The 22,366-nt window shown below is 47.4% G+C and overlaps 1 protein-coding gene across 1 annotated transcript in view; it reads right to left on the reverse strand.

Annotated features, from left to right (window-relative positions):
- The window catches only part of TSPAN32 (tetraspanin 32), a 128,810-nt gene that overhangs the window by 62,385 nt on the left and 44,059 nt on the right, over positions 1-22,366 (reverse strand). The window contains exon 4 of the mRNA XM_075326991.1: positions 15,336-15,410. Coding sequence (XP_075183106.1) covers positions 15,336-15,410 — 75 coding nt within the window. The remainder of the gene's footprint in view (positions 1-15,335; positions 15,411-22,366) is intronic.

Here is a 22,366-nt window from a genome sequence, read left to right on the forward strand (position 1 = left end):
AGGAGAAAAGTAATGAAAATGCAAGATACGAGCCATGTAATGGTCAGCCACAGTGTTATTCATCATGTACATACAAACACACAACAGTCTATTCTGCAAAAGATACCTGAAATGGCTGGTACGACTTAGGGGTGCTTCACACACAGCGAGCTCACTGCCGAGATCGCTGCTGAGTCACGGTTTTTGTGACGCAGCAGTGACCTCATTAGCGATCTCGCTGTGTGTGACAATGAGCAGCGATCTGGCCCCTGCTGCGAGATCGCTGCTCGTTACACACAGCCCTGGTTCGTTTTCTTCAAAGCCGCTCTCCTGCTGTGACACACAGATCGCTGTGTGTGACAGCAAGAGAGCGACAAATGAACCGAGCAGGGAGCAGGAGCCGGCGTCTGACAGCTGAGGTAAGCTGTATCCAAGATAAACATCGGGTAACCAAGGTGGTTACCCGATATTTACCTTAGTTACCAGCCTCTGCAGCTCTCACGCTGCCTGTGCTGCCGACTCCGGCTCTCTGCACATGTAGCTGCATTACACATCGGGTTAATTAACCCGATGTGTACAGCAGCTAAGAGAGCAAGGAGCCAGCGCTAAGCAGTGTGCGCGGCTCCCTGCTCTCTGCACATGCAGCTGCATTACACATCGGGTTAATTAACCCGATGTGTACTGTAGCTAGGAGAGCAAGGAGCCAGCGCTCAGTGTGCGCGGCTCCCTGCTCCCTGCTCACACTGGTAACTAATGTAAACATCGGGTAACCATACCCGATGTTTACCTTAGTTACCAGTCTCCGCAGCTTCCAGACGGCGGCTCCGTGCAAGCGCAGCGTCGCTTGCACGTCGCTGCTGGCTGGGGGCTGTTCACTGGTCGCTGGTGAGATCTGCCTGTTTGACAGCTCACCAGCGACCATGTAGCGATGCAGCAGCGATCCTGACCAGGTCAGATCGCTGGTCGGATCGCTGCTGCATCGCTAAGTGTGAAGGTACCCTTAAAGGGAATCTGTCAGCAGGTTTTTGCTATGTAATCTGATTGGCTGAGACACTGATTTCAGCGATGTATCACTCATAGTATTAGGCTGTGTGCTGTTGTTTCAATACAATGAGTGTTTTATCAGGAGGAGATTATCCCTTCCAGACTAGCGGCCCAGGTGCATCCTGGGCCATCAATGCCACCATCCACCACTGGTCAGCAGCTTTCTGTCAATATACAATGTACATAGAAAGCTGCTAATTAGTGGTGTGGACTGAGTTAGCCATCTGAGCCCTGCCACATCTACAGTAGAGAAAACTCTGATTATATCACAATTGCTGCACCTAATAATCTAAGTGATACATCGTTGGATTCAGGATCTCTTTCCCTACATCATGCTGCTATTAGATGACGTAGGAAAAACCTGCTGACAGATTCCTTTTAATTATTCTTTAAATAAAATGCATCGAAATTGGGAAGTATTTCAGCCAAGCTAAGTTTTGTTAACTATGATAGAAATGTATCCTATAATAATGGTGTATCTATGTGAACGATGCGCTGTTGATTTTGTGCGCAGTCTGTGCCTGTAAAATACTCTTGGCATCTTATCTGCAAAGTTCATGCTGTGGTTTTCCGAGAAGACTCTTAAATACATAATTATTGCACCCAGCCTCCGTCCTGTATCCGAGAGATAAAGGAGAAGACTTCAGACCTTTGGGCTGACTCCTGGGTTGGATGGTTTTGAACTAAAAATTCAGTGGCCCACAATTATCAAAAATATTGTAACTTATACCAAATCTTTAGCGTAGTGACTACAACTCCACCACTAGACATTTATCAAATGATGTTAAAGTGAATCTTTCATGGAAAAATACGCTATAAACATGCAGATAAAGGGTTAATTGGCAGGTTCATAACATTCTGATGTACTGAAAGCCCCACTACCAGGAGGATATTAACTTTATTCCTCCCGGCAGCCTTGGGCTTTCAGTCATAGAGACACAGCTCCAATCACTGCTCAGTACATATTGAGTGTTGGCTGTATCCACTGACTGGTAGCCAGCACAACACTGATGCTGAGATATCTGTCAGTTAAGCGGGCTTTACACACTGCGATATCGGTCCCGATATCGCTAGCGTGGGTACCCGCCCCCATCTGTTGTGCGACACGGGCAAATCGCTGCCCGTGCCGCACAACATCGCCCAGACCCCTCACACATACTTACCTGCCCGGCGACGTCGCTGTGACCGGCGAACCGCCTCCTTTCTAAGGGGGTGGTCCGTGCGGCGTCACAGCGACGTCACTGAGCGGCCGCCCAATAGAAGCGGAGGGGCAGAGATGAGCGGGACGTAACATCCCGCCCACCTCCATCCTTCCACATTGTGGCCGGGAGGCAGGTAAGGAGAGGTTCCTCATTCCTGCGGTGTCACACGGAGCGATGTGTGCTGCCGCAGGGACGAGGAACAACCTCGTTACTGCTGCAGTAACGATTTTTGAGAATGGATCCCCATGTCACCGATGAGCGATTTTGCACGTTTTTGCAACGATGCAAAATCGCTCATAGGTGTCACACGCAACGGCATCGCTAATGCGGCTGGATGTACGTCACCAATTCTGTGACCCCAACGAGTTCGCATTAGCGATGTCGTAGCGTGTAAAGCCCCCTTTAGAGGTTAGAGCTGTGCTGACTGCGCCTCTACGACTGAAAACCCAAGGCTGCCGGGAGGAATAAAGTTCATTTCCTCCTGGTAGCCAGACTTTTAGTGCAGCAGCCAGGAAGTTTTATAACACTACTGACCTGCAGAGTAATCCAATATCTGCAAGTTAATAGTATTTGTTCCACTGAACTGTTACCTTTAGTTAGAAATATTCCGCAAATTAAACCACCACAACTTTTCAAGTATAGAACTCACTAAGGGGGACAGTGATGATAATGTCTGTAAAGCGCTGCAGAATATTAGGGCACTATTTAAAGGGATTTTCCCATGAACAAAATTCATTTTAAACTTGATTTTAATCAATATATCTATGAATAATAATAATTTCCACAATTGGATGTTTTAAAAAAACTTTCCTGTGCTGAGATAATCTTATGAATGTGTCCCTGCTATGTGCTGTGTAATGGCAGTGTCTGACTGTACAGGAACATGGTCTGATCATACCACAGCTCCTGGGCAGGGGAGGAAGCAAAAGTCAGTATAGAGTCAGAAAAGCACGGGATCACAGCTGATTCTTTTTGTGAGGTAAAACATCTACCTGTTTCTAAAAAATGTTTTACCTCAAAGAAAGAATTATTTGCAATGCCATGCTGTAATGTTTGTATACTTTCATTTTACTTCCTCCCTTGCCCAGGAGATATGGTATGATCTGACCATGTCCCTATACGGTCAGACACGGCCATTACACAGCACATAGCAGGGGCACATATATAAAATTATCTCAGCACAGGAACATTTATTTTAAACACATCCAAGTGTGGAAATTATTATTATTCCAAGATCTATTGATTAAAATAAACTTTGATACACCCTTTAAGTAAAATAAAAACGGCTGTAACTTCTTGACTGATTGAGGTTGTACGAGTTGTGTTTTTACCCTGATTCTTGAGCAGTCTTAATATAAGGCCGGTTCACACTGGCGTATAGTGTGCGATGTGAGACAATCTAATGCGATAATATGGTAATGGCACTTAGCTCAAACTCTGCTGCGAACGCAAGCCGAGAGTCATCTACGGTGATTTCTCTCTTGTCCATTGTGTGTTCCCCTGCCGAACTAGCATTAGAAAGAAATTACAGGTCTGCTCTAGCTCATTGACTAACTCCTCCGAAGTAAACGCTAATGTGAACGAGGCCTTAATCAGAGTGACTATGGGGAGATAAGGTATGCACACCAGTGACTATGTAAGGGGAATACATGTAATAGCAGAAACTGCTGTGTGAATACTGACTTGAAAAATTCAATAGCTATATGTAAGAATGAAATGTGAAAAATAGAATCTGCATTACTGCCATGAACATATGAATAAAGAGAAATTTAGCTACTGAATTGATCAATGCAATAGAGCCCCAACACTACGCCAAAGTATTTCTCTACGTTGGGGTCCCTAGCTTGTGTGTGTCCTCTCATGCAGTTAAAAAACTTACCATGTATGGGAAGCTGAGACCCAGGCTATATATACGATGTGGATTGGCAATAGGTGTGTATGGGAAGGGTTCACAAACGAAAAACTACTAACAAATAAGAAATAACGTTTGGAACTCCATTCTATGTCTGAACTGGGTGCAAAAACCTAAAAAAACATCACTATGGGGAGATAAGGTATGCACACCAGTGACTATGGAAGGGGAATACATGGAATAGCAGAAACTGCTGTGTGAATACTGACATGAAAAACTTTTAACTGCATGAGAGGACACACATAAGCTAGGGACCCCAACGTAGAGAAATACTTTGGCGTAGTGTTGGGGCTCTATTGCATTGATCAATTCAGTAGCTAAATTTCTCTTTATTCATATAATCATGGCAGTAATGCAGGTTCCATTTTTCACATTTCATTCTTACAAATAGCTATTGAATTTTTCATGTCAGTATTCACACAGCAGTTTCTGCTATTCCATGTATTCCCCTTACATAGTCACTGGTGTGCATACCTTATCTCCCCATAGTGATGTTTTTTTAGGTTTTTGCACCCAGTTCAGACATAGAATGGAGTTCCAAACGTTATTTCTTATTTGTTAATCAGAGTGACTGACATTTATGCTGATCTGTGTAGTGCAGGCGTGACTGCTACATGTGGGCACATGAGTGAGCGGGTGTATAGCACATTGCTGTGGTCTGGAGTGCGGGGAAAAGTGAGATCACATGGGTTAGCGGGTGTATAGCACATTGCTGTGGTCTGGAGTGGGGGGAAAAGTGAGATCACATGGGTGAGCGGGTGTATAGCACATTGCTGTGGTCTGGAGTGCGGGGAAAAGTGATATCACATGGGTGAGCGGGTGTATAGCACATTGCTGTGGCCTGGAGTGCAGGGAAAAGTGAGATCACATGGGTTAGCAGGTGTATAGCACATTGCTGTGGTCTGGAGTGCGGGGAAAAGTGAGATCACATGGGTGAGCGGGTGTATAGCACATTGCTGTGGTCTGGAGGTCGGGGAAAAGTGAGATCACATGGGTTAGCGGGTGTATAGCAAATTGCTGTGGCCTGGAGTGCGGGGAAAAGTGAGATCACATGGGTTAGCGGGTGTATAGCACATTGCGGTGGTCTGGAGTGCGGGGAAAAGTGAGATCACATGGGTGAGCGGGTGTATAGCACATTGCTGTGGTCTGGAGTACAGGGAAAAGTGAGATCACATGGGTGAGCGGGTGTATAGCACATTGCTGTGGTCTGGAGTGCGGGGAAAAGTGAGATCACATGGGTGAGCGGGTGTATAGCACATTGCTGTGGTCTGGAGTGCGGGGAAAAGTGAGATCACATGGGTTAGCGAGTGTATAGCACATTGCTGTGGTCTGGAGTGCGGGGAAAAGTGAGATCACATGGGTGAGCGGGTGTATAGCACATTGCTGTGGTCTGGAGTGCGGGGAAAAGTGAGATCACATGGGTGAGCGGGTGTATAGCACATTGCTGTGGTCTGGAGTGCGGGGAAAAGTGAGATCACATGGGTGAGCAGGTGTATAGCACATTGCTGTGGTCTGGAGGTCGGGGAAAAGTGAGATCACATGGGTTGGCGGGTGTATAGCACATTGCTGTGGTCTGGAGTGGGGGGAAAAGTGAGATCACATGGGTGAGCGGGTGTATAGCACATTGCTGTGGTCTGGAGTGCGGGGAAAAGTGAGATCACATGGGTGAGCGGGTGTATAGCACATTGCTGTGGTCTGGAGTGCGGGGAAAAGTGAGATCACATGGGTGAGCGGGTGTATAGCACATTGCTGTGGTCTGGAGTGCGGGGAAAAGTGAGATCACATGGGTGAGCGGGTGTATAGCACATTGCTGTGGTCTGGAGGTCGGGGAAAAGTGAGATCACATGGGTTGGCGGGTGTATAGCACATTGCTGTGGTCTGGAGTGGGGGGAAAAGTGAGATCACATGGGTGAGCGGGTGTATAGCACTTTGCTGTGGTCTGGAGTGCGGGGAAAAGTGAGATCACATGAGTGAGCGGGTGTATAGCACATTGCTGTGGTCTGGAGTGCGGGGAAAAGTGAGATCACATGGGTTAGCGGGTGTATAGCACATTGCTGTGGTCTGGAGTGGGGGGAAAAGTGAGATCACATGGGTGAGCGGGTGTATAGCACATTGCTGTGGTCTGGAGTGCGGGGAAAAGTGAGATCACATGGGTGAGCGGGTGTATAGCACATTGCTGTGGTCTGGAGTGCGGGGAAAAGTGAGATCACATGGTTTAGCGGGTGTATAGCACATTGCTGTGGTCTGGAGTGCGGGGAAAAGTGAGATCACATGGGTGAGCGGGTGTATAGCACATTGCTGTGGTCTGGAGGTCGGGGAAAAGTGAGATCACATGGGTTAGCGGGTGTATAGCACATTGCTGTGGCCTGGAGTGCGGGGAAAAGTGAGATCACATGGGTTAGCGGGTGTATAGCACATTGCGGTGGTCTGGAGTGCGGGGAAAAGTGAGATCACATGGGTGAGCGGGTGTATAGCACATTGCTGTGGCCTGGAGTGCGGGGAAAAGTGAGATCACATGGGTTAGCAGGTGTATAGCACATTGCTGTGGTCTGGAGTGCGGGGAAAAGTGAGATCACATGGGTGAGCGGGTGTATAGCACATTGCTGTGGTCTGGAGGTCGGGGAAAAGTGAGATCACATGTGTTAGCGGGTGTATAGCACATTGCTGTGGCCTGGAGTGCGGGAAAAAGTGAGATCACATGGGTTAGCGGGTGTATAGCACATTGCGGTGGTCTGGAGTGCGGGGAAAAGTGAGATCACATGGGTGAGCGGGTGTATAGCACATTGCTGTGGTCTGGAGTACAGGGAAAAGTGAGATCACATGGGTGAGCGGGTGTATAGCACATTGCTGTGGTCTGGAGTGCGGGGAAAAGTGAGATCACATGGGTGAGCGGGTGTATAGCACATTGCTGTGGTCTGGAGTGCGGGGAAAAGTGAGATCACATGGGTTAGCGAGTGTATAGCACATTGCTGTGGTCTGGAGTGCGGGGAAAAGTGAGATCACATGGGTGAGCGGGTGTATAGCACATTGCTGTGGTCTGGAGTGCGGGGAAAAGTGAGATCACATGGGTGAGCGGGTGTATAGCACATTGCTGTGGTCTGGAGTGCGGGGAAAAGTGAGATCACATGGGTGAGCGGGTGTATAGCACATTGCTGTAGTCTGGAGGTCGGGGAAAAGTGAGATCACATGGGTTAGCGGGTGTATAGCACATTGCTGTGGTCTGGAGTGCGGGGAAAAGTGAGATCACATGGGTGAGCGGGTGTATAGCACATTGCTGTGGTCTGGAGTGCGGGGAAAAGTGAGATCACATGGGTTAGCGGGTGTATAACACATTGCTGTGGTCTGGAGTGCGGGGAAAAGTGAGATCACATGGGTGAGCGGGTGTATAGCACATTGCTGTGGTCTGGAGTACAGGGAAAAGTGAGATCACATGGGTGAGCGGGTGTATAGCACATTGCTGTGGTCTGGAGTGCGGGGAAAAGTGAGATCACATGGGTGAGCGGGTGTATAGCACATTGCTGTGGTCTGGAGTGCGGGGAAAAGTGAGATCACATGGGTTAGCGGGTGTATAACACATTGCTGTGGTCTGGAGTGCGGGGAAAAGTGAGATCACATGGGTGAGCGGGTGTATAGCACATTGCTGTGGTCTGGAGTGCGGGGAAAAGTGAGATCACATGGGTTAGCGGGTGTATAACACATTGCTGTGGTCTGGAGTGCGGGGAAAAGTGAGATCACATGGGTGAGCGGGTGTATAGCACATTGCTGTGGTCTGGAGTACAGGGAAAAGTGAGATCACATGGGTGAGCGGGTGTATAGCACATTGCTGTGGTCTGGAGTGCGGGGAAAAGTGAGATCACATGGGTTAGCGGGTGTATAGCACATTGCTGTGGTCTGGAGTGCGGGGAAAAGTGAGATCACATGGGTGAGCGGGTGTATAGCATATTGCTGTGGTCTGGAGTGCGGGGAAAAGTGAGATCACATGGGTGAGCGGGTGTATAGCATATTGCTGTGGTCTGGAGTGCGGGGAAAAGTGAGATCACATGGGTTAGCGGGTGTATAGCATATTGCTGTGGTCTGGAGTGTGGGGAAAAGTGAGATCACATGGCAGAGATGCACGCCACAGATAGCACAGTGTGGTTTGTCATACTCAACGTTCATGACATCTCCGTGTAATCCTGCACTCTTCTTCTATGCTCCTTCTTCATGCCAATGTATTGTCAATCCAGGACATTAAATAGTTTAGTTTTTGATGGTAAATCTACATAATTATGTCAACCTAGTACTTCACTCTTATGCTGAGTAGTTGGGATATGTGCAATTTTACATTATTTTTGGCATTGCTTTGCTTACATGCAGAAACTATTCTGATTGGTTTGAGTATTGGTAGGTAAATCAGATCTCTGTCTTTCCCCGTCAGTGCTGCCAACTAAGGGGGGCTTTACACGTTGCGACATCGCTACCAAAATATCGTCGGGGTCACGGTTGTTGTGACGCACATCCGGCGCCGATAGCGACATTGCAATGTGTACATCCTAGGAGTGACGATGAACGAGCGTAAAACAGTCAAAAATCGCTGATCTGTGTCACGTCGTTCATTTCCATAATGTCGCTCCTGCTGCAGATACGATGTTGTTTGTCATTCCTGCAGCACCACACATCGCTGTGTGTGAAACTGCAGGAACGACAAACATCTCCTTACCTGCGTCCAGCGGCAATGCGGAAGGAAGGAGGTGGGCGGGATTTTATGTTCCGCTCATCTCCGCCCCTCCGCTTCTATTGGCCGGCTGCTTAGTGACGTCGCGGTGACGCCGAACGCCTCTCCCCCTTGAAGGAGGGATTGATCGGCGGTCTCCGCGACGTTGACGTTTTTGCAATCGGTGATCGTCGCTCCTACGGTTTACACGCTGCGATGTCAGTAATGGTGTGACGCCCTGGACTAGCTAGGCAGTCACAGGTAGATCCCTGAACAGACACCAGCCCCTAATAAGGTGACAGCAGCCAACCTACAAACCTTTGTCACCTCCCTCAGGGTTTGATGTTCACACCAGGGGGCGGAGCCAGGCGGTTGGCCACGCCCACCAAGGAGTTCACAGGCCCTGAGGCAGGAAAAACAGAGTAGATTAATTTTGAAAGTGAAGTGGAGTGGAGTTTAACTGCAGACCTGTGTCCAGGTCTGCCACAGTCTAACACCAGGTGTCTGGGTTGGAGCCCAGTCACCTCTGGCAAGAAGGCAGACGGTGGTTGCCGCCTGCAGGAGCCGGGTAGATGGCTGGTGGAACCGTAAGGGACCGGGACAGGGTAGTGGCCCGCCAGAACCGAACCGGGGAGCCAATTAGAAACCGGAGCACCAGGAGGGGTACTCAGACCCAGAACGAGGTCCAGAAGCCACTGGACCACGTCGAATTCACTGATTGAGGTCTGGACCTTAGGTCCTTTCCCATCCCAAGACCCGAAAGACGGCAACAGCCCACCGAGGGGGATAGAAAGCCACCGCACAGGCAGAGAGATCCCATGGGCCAGCGCCTGCGGGCAAACGGGTTCCCCGACACACATCAAGCCGGGGAGCGCACTACCGTTGCTGAAGCATAGGCAGTCAAGTTCTACAAAGAGGTGCAGGAGAAAGGCAGGAACCACCAACCTGAGAAAGGGGCAAAGCGCAGCCGGCTGCGGGCACCGACCACCATCCTTTTTGGTTTACCAGAGACTCCGGTTTATCTGTCATAGTGAGTACAACAGTGCCCTCGGGCCGCGCACTGCACCACACCATCTTGCCCGCACCTCACAACCACCGGGCCCCGGGACCATCACCCCCTGCCCACGGAAGGGTCAACACCAGGCTGCATAACACCGTCCCTGGGAGCCTAGTTAACGGCAGCGGTGGTGTCCACATTCACCACAACGCGTGGGTGGCATCACGAACTTACACCTTTAAACTCCACGGCCTCAGCCGTGAACCTTGCTCACCGAAATCCCTACACGTAGCGCCAACTCCCTTTCAGAGCGACATGACCCCCGGGTCCGGGAGGATCTCGAGCCACCCACCGACGAGCACGGACCCGAGCGGCTCAGCAGCCGGCCGAGCCCCGGGGCGGTACATTGGCGCCACATGTGCGTCACTAACGACGTGACCCCGACGATATATCGTTACCGATGTTGCAAAGTGTAAAGCCCGCCTTAGAGTGGGGAGAGGAAACTTTTTGAATGTCTGCAGATTCGTAAGGGTAGTTTGCTGTCTATGTTTTTTCCACATTCTGATTTGGGATCTGTATTTTTGGGGGTATCTGGTTGGGGGGGAGTGGATCTGTTTTTGGCTATGGGGTTTTTGGGTGTCAGGCAGAGTCTATTTATTTATGGGAATATTTTTCTTTAGGGGTTTGTATGTTTGGAGTGTTAAGGCCGCTTTGCACGCAACGACATCGCTAACGAGATATCGTTGGGGTCACGAAATTCGTGACACACATCCGGCCTCGTTAGCGACATCATTGCATGTAAAACGCACGAATGACCGTTAACGATCAAAATTATTTAACTTATCGTTGATCGTTGACGCGTCGTTCCATTCCCAAATATCGTTGCTTTTGCAGGACGCAGATTGTTCGTCTTTCCTGCGGCAGCACACATCGCTGTGTGTGACACCGCAGGAAGGAGGAACAACCTCGTACCTGCGGCTGCCGCCAATGAGGAAGGAGGTGGGCGAGATGTTATGGCCGCTCATCTCTGCCCCTCCGCTTCTATTGGGCGGCCGCTTAGTGACCTCGCTGTGACGCCGAACGAACCGCTCCCTTAGTAGAAAGGAGGCGGTTCGCCGGCAACAGCGACGTCGCTAGGCAAGTAAGTACGTGTGACGGCTCCAAACGATTTTGTGGGCCACGGGCAGCGATTTGCCCGTGATGCACAAACGACGGGGGCGGGTGCTTTCACTAGCGATATCGCTGCGTGTAACACCCGTTTTAGTGTGGGGTCTCTTATTTTGCAGTGTGCATAGGGGATAATTTATACCATTTGTGATTCAATTGCAGAATTTTGAGGAAAAGTCCTATATAGAGATGAGCAGACTCGTGGATGTTCAGGTTAGCTTGGTTCGGATGGACTCTAGTTTAAAAAAAATAAAAATTATTGTATAAACAGAAATGTCTAAAATACTTAATTGGGTCAGAGTGAAATACTACAGTCCTGTACATTGTATCTGCATATGGAAAGGTACAAAGAAAGTACTAATGATGATATAATGCATAAACAATATGGAAGAAATGACGTGCCTAATTTGGGGAGTCTGAAAATGCCCTTAAAGGATGTGAAATCAGGAGAAGCAAGGCACACAATAAATGTAGTAGAAGGCACAGAGATAAGTAGTGAAAGATTACCCTTACCCATGTTCATGGTATGGAAAAGATCTATGCTCAAAAAATGACCCCTTGACCATTATATCATCATTTCTTTGTACCTTTTTATATGCAGATACAATATATAGGACCCTAAAAAGTATTTTGGAAATTGTTTTTTATACAATTTTCTTTTTGCTTGTACATATATTTCATTTTATTTATGGATATTACTGTTTTTCCCTTAAAAATAAGACCTACCCCGAAAATAAGCCCTAGCAGTATTTTTCGGCTTTTTTGGAGTAAGCTTAGCATATAAGTCCAAAAATAAGCCCTAGTTGTGGATCATCATACTAATAGGATCCTAAAATAGGGCTTGGGCTGCCTTTTCAGGATATGTAACTTTTATTGGTGCACGTTGCCCCATTGTGTTGCTGTAAGCCCTGAAGTTTATAGTCATATGTCGGCTAGTTATTGGAATGAAGATTCACCCCATTCACCCGACCATAATCCCGCCCACCCCTCTGCCGGCATCAGTGATTGGCACTCATGCTAATAAAAAAAATGAATATTCACCCCCTTCCACCACCCATAATATCACCCACCCCTCTGCCATCTTGAGTGATTGGAACCTGTGTTAATAAAACAATGAATATTCACCCGTTCCCCGCTCTACCCCTCTGCCGGCATCAGTAATTAGAACTTGTGTTACTGAAAAAATGAATATTCACTCCTTTTTTCCACCCACCCCTCGGCGTCAGTGATTCACTCAGACGGTCATATTATTGCCTGAGGATCTCATCGCAATGCTCTGACTGGCCTGTGGCTCTCCTCGTCTGAGCACGTCAGTGTGTATGTTTATGCAGCTGTCATTCTGAGGTGAGGAGAGCCGCTGGCCACTCTGAGGATTGCGATGTGATCGTTGGGCAGTAATACGACAGTCTGACTGACTCTAGTGCAGAGGGGTCGTGGGAATATGGGCTGGGGAAGGGGGGAATATTCATTTTTTCATTAACACAAGTTCCAGTCACTGACACCGGTAGAGGAGTGGGTAGGACGAGGGAAGAAGTGAATATTCATATTTCACTAACGGCGACCGAATCACTGACGTCTATAAAAAATATAAGACATCCCATGAAAATAAGCACTAAGGCATCTTTTGGAGCCAAAAATAATACAAGACTGTCTTATTTTCAAGGAAACACAGTGAATTGCTGTAACGCCTGCTTGGAACCACAGACTCAGACGGGCTGTAATGGACAGGGTAGAGGAGAGCCGTTCACAAAGCAGGACCCATGAGAACCCTGAAACCCTTTAACCCTTATACAGGGATTTGGAATTACACAGGGCCCTGGGGATCACTACCTGTGGTAGGCTGGTGTCCAATGAGAGTAGTAGTCAGGCAGGGTCAAACCGGGAAATGGAGATAAGGGAAAATAATCAAGCAGGCAAAGACGTAATCAGAAAACAATCAAGAAATAACGTCTGGAACACCATTCTGAGTCTGAACTGGGTGCAAAAACCTAAAAAATCTACACTATATGGAGAGAAGGTATGCACACCAGGGACTATGCAAGGGGAATACATGTAATAGCAGAAACTGCTGTGTGAATACTGACATGAAAGATCCAGCTATATGTAAGAATGAAAATATGAAAAATGGAACCTGCATTACTGCCATGAACATATGAATAAAGAGAAATTTAGCTATTGAATTGATCAATGTGTGGCGCCCCTGACCTGGTCAGGCACCACTGAGTACTGCACCCATGCTGGGGACAGTACAATACAGGTAATCCAGAAGGCTGACCGGGGTGTGGAACACAGGCGCATAGTAATCAGCTCTCACACATGTACCCATGAGAGGACCCCTGGGGATCCCAGGAGGGGGCAAAGCCTTGACCTTCACTGGAATAGTGGAGGGGGCCAAAAGCCTCCATCTCCTCTCAAGGGGTGTGGTAAGAGAGTCTGGTTGCTAGGTGGCGTAGGCAAGAACAGGAGAGGAGGGGCAGTGAGTCAGTTAGAGCAGAGAACTCCATAGGGCTCAGTGAGGAGCAGACCTGTGGGGCTGTTGCTGTCTAACAGCGCCCGCGCAGTGGCTACTGACGGGGGAGAACGGTCAACTAGGAGTGCTACCCGAAACCCATCTCAGCTAGAGAGAAGAGCACGGAGTGGGAAGTAAGGAGACTGCTGGAGAGTACCAGGCCCAACCGGGCGGCAGATCCCGAAGCGGAGATAGATCCAGCTTTCTTTTGCTAAACCTGCCGGTGTGGGGCTCTCAAAGCCCACGCCACAACACCACAAAAAGCCGCAGCCACGTAGCCACAGTTAGGGCCCATAGCTCACAGGAGGCAAGAAGCTGGAGTGATCTGGCCCAGGCGACAAGCACACGGCGAACGAAGGGGAGAGAGGCTGCAGCATCTTCCCTGGGTGACCCCCATAGGGACTCAAAGTCGGGGTTACCCCAAACCACCAAGGGCTAAGGAAGGCGAGTTGGTAGTCACCCTCATAAAGTCAGCCTGAAGGATACCTGGTTCCCACCTGGTTCATCTCAGCTACGCCCGGGCTACTCACCCTGCCATCAAATGTGAGTAAAGCCCTTGAAAGACAGTTCTGCCTGTGTGAGTCATTCTGCGACTTGTAGTACTACGCATCTACACTGGACCCTGGGGCATGCCTCACTCTCAGGAGGCTACTACATCTGACTGCACATATCATCAGCCCCAGGCACCCCTAACCTGCAGTGGCGGTCCCCACTGACCGCAATACTGAGAGTGGCGTCACGATCAAACAGAAGATTTCCTACCAGTGACGGAGATCCAGCTAAGTGGAGTCCCTGAAGGTAATGCACCGACACATCACTGGTGGGGCTTCACAAATGCAACAGAGCCCCAACACTACGCCAAAGTATTTCTCTACGTTGGGGTCCCTAGTTAGTGTGTGTCCTCTCATGCAGTTAAAAAAAAACTGTATGGGAAGCTGAGGCCCAGGCTATATATGCGTATAATGTGGACTGGCTATTGGGTAGGGCTGGGTTCACAAACGAAAAACTACAAATCAATCAAGAAATAACGTCTGGAACTCCATTCTGAGTCTGAACTGGGTGCAAAAACCTAAAAAAAATCTACACTATGAGAATCAGAAAACAAGGCAGAGGTCAAATCTGGATCAGGCAGCAAGCTACAAAAACGGTAGGCAGGAGGGTAGTCAGAGAACAGGCAGAGGTCAAAATACAGCAATCACAAAAACAGTACGGGAACCAGAAATACAGAACTATCTCTGGCAGTGACCAGCAGACAAGAGGGGGAATTATAAGGGTGTGGTGTTTTCCCATTGGCTGTAGCTGAATGGTGGTAACTTCAGCTAGAAGACACACGCCAGTGGTGCTACAGGTCCCAGGGAAACCCAGCTTAGTGGATGAGCGAAGCCTGCGCCTAGCAGAGCCACTGGCACCGACTCCTCTCCTATCACCAGCACTGTCCACAGCAGGAACACGGCGCCGCCTGGTGATCGAAACAGAAGTCGCAGGAGCGGTGGTGGGGACGTGACAATTGCATTTTATTATACTCATTATGTACCTGTGTCCCACAACCCCCGTCTATTTTATCCATGTCTATATACTTGATGTAATATCTATGTACAATAAAGATCTAGCTTATTACTGGCTGTTGTCATATTTATAGACTTTGTATGCTGTATCTGTGTAAATGCCGGATCTGGTAACTTCCGGTGCCCAAGCCAGTTTTGCTGTAGCTTGGAGCCAGACCAGAATCTTTGGCTTGTATGTTAGGCATTCAGGTATTTTTCTTTATGTATAATGGGTACATCTAGATACATTTCATTAACTCATTTCAAGTGCCACAATGATGAACTTACCCGAGTCTGACACTCTTGTGTCCAAGTCAGCCCAACCATGAGAGCACAGAACAGGAAGCCAAACCCAACGAAAGCCTGCGGGATAGGAAACAGTTCTTGAAGAAATGATCTAAAAATAACCAAATTCGATTGACTTTATGTTTCAAGTTTTCCCCATACTGAGAACAGCGGCAGCTCATGTTCTGTATGATTAAATAACATGTCAGGCTGGAGATCTCCATGACCGGCATATAGGCTTGTAAAAACCCAATGAGTGTACTCTGCTTCCTATCAAATTACAGCAAACGAGCTCTGCTAATATGGTCCGCAATGTTCATGTAGAGTAACACCACTCCAGTCATGGCTCTGCCTGTAATATGTATCCCTATAACATTAACAATTTCTAAACCAATATATAGCCATCAATCACAAAATACTGTACACCGATCAGCCATAATATTAAATTGGATTGAATTTCGGGGAATTTGAAGGCTAAGTCAATGCACCATCATATTCCTCAAGGCATCGCTGAACAAATTTTGCAATGTGATGTAGTGGGGTTTCTCAGATAATGACAGGAACACTTTTACTTAAACAGTCCCGAAGGTTTATTCAGCAACAATAAACCGCTCTCCAGGAACATTACACAAGCCCTCTTACAGCTTCAAATAACACAAACATGGTATCACAGTTCATTTCACTTGCTAGGTTTGGATACAACATTTCCCCAGAAGTATCCCAGTGGACATGTAGCAGACTTCACAGATACCTTGCTCAGTCAGAACAAGGGAATCCTCTTTCTGTCTCTCAGAGGTTCCTTCTAGAGGTATAGCAACCTCCAAACACATGAGACACACCCATGGGTGGAGGTATGTGGATAGGTAGACCCGCCCTACGTCTCTTGGTACTACAGGTACCATAACTGCCATCTTCCAGTGACATTGCACATTATCCTATGGAAAGAGGTCGCTACCATTAAAGGGAATCTGTCAGCCACTTTTTGTTATGTAATCTGACAGCAGCATGATGTAGGGTCTAAAACCCTGATTCCAGTAATGTATCACTTAGTTTAGTGAGTAGAGCAGTTATGATAGATCACAGTTTTTTCTGCTGCTCATCTATTAGAGCTCAGATGTTGAGCTGTGTATAACCCCGCTCACACCACTGATTGGTAGCTTTCTGTATACACTGTATATTGATAGATAGCTGGTGATAATCAATAGTGAATAGTGGGGGCGGGTTTGGACTAGAATCTATGGGACACCTGGTCCTCAGGCTTTCCAACTTGGTTTTACTACATCTTGATGTCTGACTCCAGTTGGCGTCTAAGCCCAAAAATGGTGCATGAGAGATCACACGATGACTCCATCTGCACCATTATAGTCAATGGCTCCATTGGCGCATACGTCCGAATCCCGTTTTGTGGGGGGTTCGAACGTAAGCCCTGATGGGACCACTGAACAGGGGACAAAAGTGAAAACACCCTTCCTTTTTTCTGGATAGCTTATTAAAAAAATCATGTACAGACAATATTTTTTTAAGGACACATTGGAAAACCATAATACATCATTATGATAATAAGTGATCCTTGTCTACAGCCCATAATGATGACATGAACACTTCAGCTGCATTCACTGTAAAATGATGATAGTTACAGTCAAAATAACCGGTATAAGTTTCTTCAGCTTCAGATAAATCATGAACGCCATACATTTCTTTTATGGACAGTGCAAAACGTGGCCTTATTTTTTTGTCCTGGAATTTCTGGACAGTTTGCAACCTAGCTGATAATCTCCTGCTGATAACACACTGGTTGTATTGAAACAACAAAACACAGTCTTGCAAGAGATACATGGCTGGAATCAGGGTCTCTACTCTTAGGCCCCTTTCACACTGCGTTATAACCTATGTTCACTGGTCCCATCGGAGCTTCTGTGTGAACCCCCCCCCCGCAAAACGGGTTTCGGAAACATGCATCAACGAGACCATTGACTATAGTTTGTGCAGACGGAATCAGCGTGTGCCCTGTCTTGCACCATTTTCAGGTGTATATGCTTTCTGCAGGCGGACACCCAGACGCAGTCTAGTACATCTGGGTGTCCGCCTGCAGAAAGTGTATATGCTCAAAAATGGTGCAAGACAGAGCACGCCATGACTCCGTCTGCACCACTATAGTCAATGGCCCCATTTGCGCATGCGTACGAAAATTGTTTTGCGAGGGGGGTTTGGACGGAAGCTCTGACGGGACCAGTGAATGTAGGTTATAATGCAGTGTGAAAGTGGCCTTACACATTACATAGCAAAAATCTGCTGACTGATTCCCATTAAGGAAAGCTCCTCCCATGAAGGAGTATCTTTATTTTGTGAAAAGTTATTGCTATTTTATATGCCCTTATACTCCATTTCATATGCTTTCAGCTGATTGTTGATTTTTATTAAAGGGAACCTGTCAGTAGATTTGGTGACTATAAGCTGCGGCCACTACCACCGGGCTCTTATATACAGTACTCTAGCACACTGTATATAAGAGCCCAGGCCGCTGTGTAGAATGTAAAAATCACTTTATAATACTCACCTAAGGGTTGGTTCACTGCAGTGCAGACCGGTCGGATGGGTGTCTCCGTTCTCCGGTACGGCGCCTCCTCTTTCGGCCATCTTTGTCCTTCTTCTTCTGAAGCCGGGGTGCATGACGCGTCCTACATCATACACACTATCCGGCATTGAGGTCCTGGGTATTTACTAATATTGTTATTATTACACGTACTACATATTGGGATAGGATCTTGGAGTTGGGAATAACCCTTTAAGCCAGGAGCTGACATAAAGAGAAGATTGCCGCTGTGTCTGGACACTATATGGGCTCTCTGCAGTCCAATTGTTCATCATAATACACCCCTTTACGTATCTACAGTATGATAGACGCTGCTTTGAAGCCTCTTGGGCCCCTCTGAGGGTGAACCGAATGCTGTGTGCACCCCACCACCCCCAAAAATGTTGGCAACTATAGAAAAGTTAATCAATGTAATACACTTTGGCCATAAATAGTTTGTGTTACATCTGATCAGGGTATATGTGCCTTATGAAGTATATATTATTGAGTGAGGGAAGACATTTATAGATTGTACTGTATATGCTATATGTGATACTGTCAAAGATAGCAGGTGATCATGAGAGATTGAAAATAGCTTTACATTATTTTTTTAATTAATTATATGACATCTATGGCTAGTTGCAGTATATTCTGTCTTTATGGGAGTTCCTACTTTGTGCAGTGGGCTGTGATTTTTGGGCTTTCCCTTTATTATACATGTGCAGGTAAAGTTGTGCATACTGACACCTAGTGTTCAAAATAAGTGATGCAAGATGGTGCAAATACAAACAGTAAAATAGAAAAGGCTGTAAACTAAACCAAGTTGGTATCTTATGAAAATTAAGCTTTTATATTCCATTCTGGCAATTTCTTGCATTCTACTTAACAGAACAGTCAGATAAGATATTGTTTGTTTACAAAACAATTCTGGACTCATCAGTCTGCATGATGACTTTTTTATTCGAGTTTCTGCCTCTTTCTCGCCCCCATAGAGCAGAGCAGCCTGCAATAATCCCATCCTGTACCTCTGTGCTAATTCCATATTGGTTAACTTTTTTATACAGATTCATATGAAGTCTATTGCAAGAGTAACATGGTATTGTTTTCTGTAAAGCAGAAGGAGATGACTGGCACCCACTAAACTTGCTGTTATTTCTGTATGTCGCTGCATGATATCATGTATTTATGACTCTACTTATATTTGTAATAGTTACATGTACAGTTGAAACCAGACGTTTCCCTCCGCTCTCTATAAAGACACATCTGCAGGTTTTTCTCACTATCTGACATGAAATCAGAATAAACCTTTCCCGTTTTAGATCAATTAGGAACCAAAATTATGTATATTTGCCAAATGCCAGAATATTGAGAGAGAAAATGTTTTATGGCATTTTTATTACTTTCTGCAAAGTCAAAAGTTTCCCACCATTTCATTAGTATTTGGTACTATTGCCCTTAAACTGTGTGATTTGAGTGAAACATTTTGGATTTTCTTCCACAAGCTTCTCACAATAGTTGGTAGGAATTTGGGCCCATTCCTCCTGACAGAACTGGTGTAGCTGAGCCATGTTTGTAGGTCGCCGCTCGCACCGGCCTTTTCAGCTTTGTCCTTAAATTTTCAATATGATTGAGAGCAGGGCTTTGTGATGGCCACTCCAAAACATTGACTTTGTTATCCTTAAGCCACTTTCTAACCAGTTTGGCAGTACGCTTTGGTTATTTATCCATTTGGAAGACCCATTACCACCCAAGCTTTAAGCTCCTGGCTGATGTCTTGAGATGTTATTTCAGTATTGCCACCTAATCTTCTTTCCTCATGATGCCATCTATTTTGTGAAGTGCACCAGCCCCTCCTGCAGCAAAACAACCCTTTCAGACTAGTGTGTCCTTATTCATAGACAGACTATGAATAAGGGCGCATTTGTCCAAAGTGCGTAATGTCTATTACCACTATGGAGTTTGTACCATTTTTAATGGAAATGAAATACATTTTGGTTTATATACGACCTCTTTTTACATTGATGCTGGAGGCGCTCCACGTGCTCCTTCTGTGATCACTGCTGACACCCAGACTTACCTGCATCGCCAAAGCTATACGCTTTTCCTACTGAGTTTGGTGAGCTGGATATTTTTTTCCTTTTCAAGGTACTGTATGCTGTGATATTGATGTGTGATAAAATTATGTAATTGCACAAGTAATTATTATATAAGCTGGGTATAGATTTCCCTATGGTATTGCAAGAGTTTCACTGGTTAATAGGGAGTTAAACATGATCAGGAAATCTTAGCCACAGGAGAGGAGTTTTACGTAACAAAGAAAAGCTTGCCAAAAGTTCTGGTTGAGTAGTGAGCAGTAATTCTCCGTGAGAGATGTAATGGAGTGGAGCTGTTAGACGTAAACCATGTACCGGAGTGGTCTTCCTAGGATACAGAGAAGCTGTAAACAAGGAAAGCAGCCAACAGCAAATTTGAGATAAACTTTTACTGAAGAATTTGGTTTCAATACTTTTCCAACCACAAAAAGAAGGAATTAACTCACACACACCCAAGAAGGACTGACCAGGACCACTGTGCTGCGCAACATAGTAGGCACGGAAGTTGCTAAATATTTACGCAGAATTCTGGAACAATCAAATGAATGTAAGAGATTGCCGATTGGTGGTACAGCTCAACAGTTCACAAACTTTACAAAAGGACTCTAAACACACTTCTCCCCACCCCTTGGGTAACTTTACACTGAGAATGAATAATGTTATTATTAATTATTTAGTGCCATTTATTCCAAGTGAAAAGGGTATACAAAAAAACCAAGTACAATAATCATGAACATTACAAAAACAGACAGGTACAGGAGGAGAGAGGACCCTGCCCGCGAGGCATCATAGTCTACAGGGGATGGGTGAGGATAGAGTAGGTGAGGGTAGAGCTGGTGGTATAGTGGTGGACAGGGGCGTAACGACCTCGGTCGCAGCGGTCGCCACTGCGACCGGGCCCGCAGGGTTTTAGGGGCCCGGCAGCCGCTCTGCACAGCCGGCTCCTCTCTGTAACAGAGGAGATGCGCTGTGTAGTGGCCGACTACGCGACCGCCAGGGGGCCGGCCTATGAGTCAGGGGGCCCGGTGTCAGCAGGGGGCAGAGGGGCCCCCTGACCTGGAGAGACCCACCAGGCGTTTCTGAGCTGCGGCAGAGCAGAAGCGCTCCTGCACAGCAGACGAAATCCATCCTTCCAGGACCTGCGATGATGTCATGCCCATGTGAGTGTGTGGGAGGAGACACAGGATTGCCGGCAGAAAGCATCAGAAGATACGGATTCCTGAAAGAGATTTGGACACATCATGACTGGTAATGAGAAAAGAGGGGGCACGAGGGGGAGGGGAGTGCAGGGTGAGTGGCATATGAGGGCTGCAGACTGTGACAGAAGGATGTGAAGGGGTGCAGAGTGTTTGAGAGGGGTAAGTTGGGGTACAGGCAGGGTGAGATATGTGGGGCAGGGTGTGTGACATATGGGGGTGTAGTGTGTGTGCTATGGGGGGTGCAGGCTGTATGGGGAGCAGTGTGTGTGACATATGGGGGCAGGGTCATAACTACCGTGGTTGCAGGGGTCAAAAGGAGAAGAGAGGTACTTGTTTTTTTATTTTGCTGGCTCCATGACACATGGAGGCCTGGAGGGGCCTTGCTGCATGACACATGGAGGCCTGGAGAGGCCTTGCTGCATGATACATGGAGGCCTGGAGGGGCCTTGCTGCATGATACATGGAGGCCTGGAGGGGCCTTGCTGCATGATACATGGAGGCCTGGAGGGGCCTTGCTGCATGACACATAGAAGCCTGGAGGGGCCTTGCTTCATGACACATGGAGGCCTGGAGGGGCCTGGCTGCATGACATGGAGGCCTGGAGGGTCCTGGCTGCATGACATGGAGGCCTGGGGGCCTGGCTGCATGACATATGGAGGGCCTGGGGTGGCTGTCTGCATGACACATGGAGGCCCTGGGGTGGCTGGCTGCATGACACATGAAGGCCTGGAGGGGCCTGGCTGCATGACACATGGAGGCCTGGAGGGGCCTGGCTGCATGACACATGGAGGCCTGGAGGGGCCTGGCTGCATTACACATGGATGCCTGGAGGGTCCTGGCTGCATGACATGGGGGCCTGAGGGCCTGGCTGCATGACACATGGAGGCCCTGGAGGGGCCTGGCTGCATGACACATGGAGGCCCTGGGGTGGCTGGCTGCATGACACATGGAGGTCTATGGGACTGCATAAAAAACATGAAGGACACCTTATACATGGACTAGGGGTACATTATACATGGAGGAGTATGGGGCTGCATAATACAATATGAAAATTGATGGGGCTGGATTATAATACATATAGGACTATGGAGGCTGCATTATACTGGAGGTCTATAGGGCTGCATTAAAATGGAGGTCGGGGGGGGCTGTATAATACAAAATGAAGGGACA

This window comes from Anomaloglossus baeobatrachus, chromosome 10, assembly GCF_048569485.1.
Source record: "Anomaloglossus baeobatrachus isolate aAnoBae1 chromosome 10, aAnoBae1.hap1, whole genome shotgun sequence".
In the NCBI taxonomy this organism is placed as follows: Eukaryota; Metazoa; Chordata; class Amphibia; order Anura; family Aromobatidae; genus Anomaloglossus; species Anomaloglossus baeobatrachus.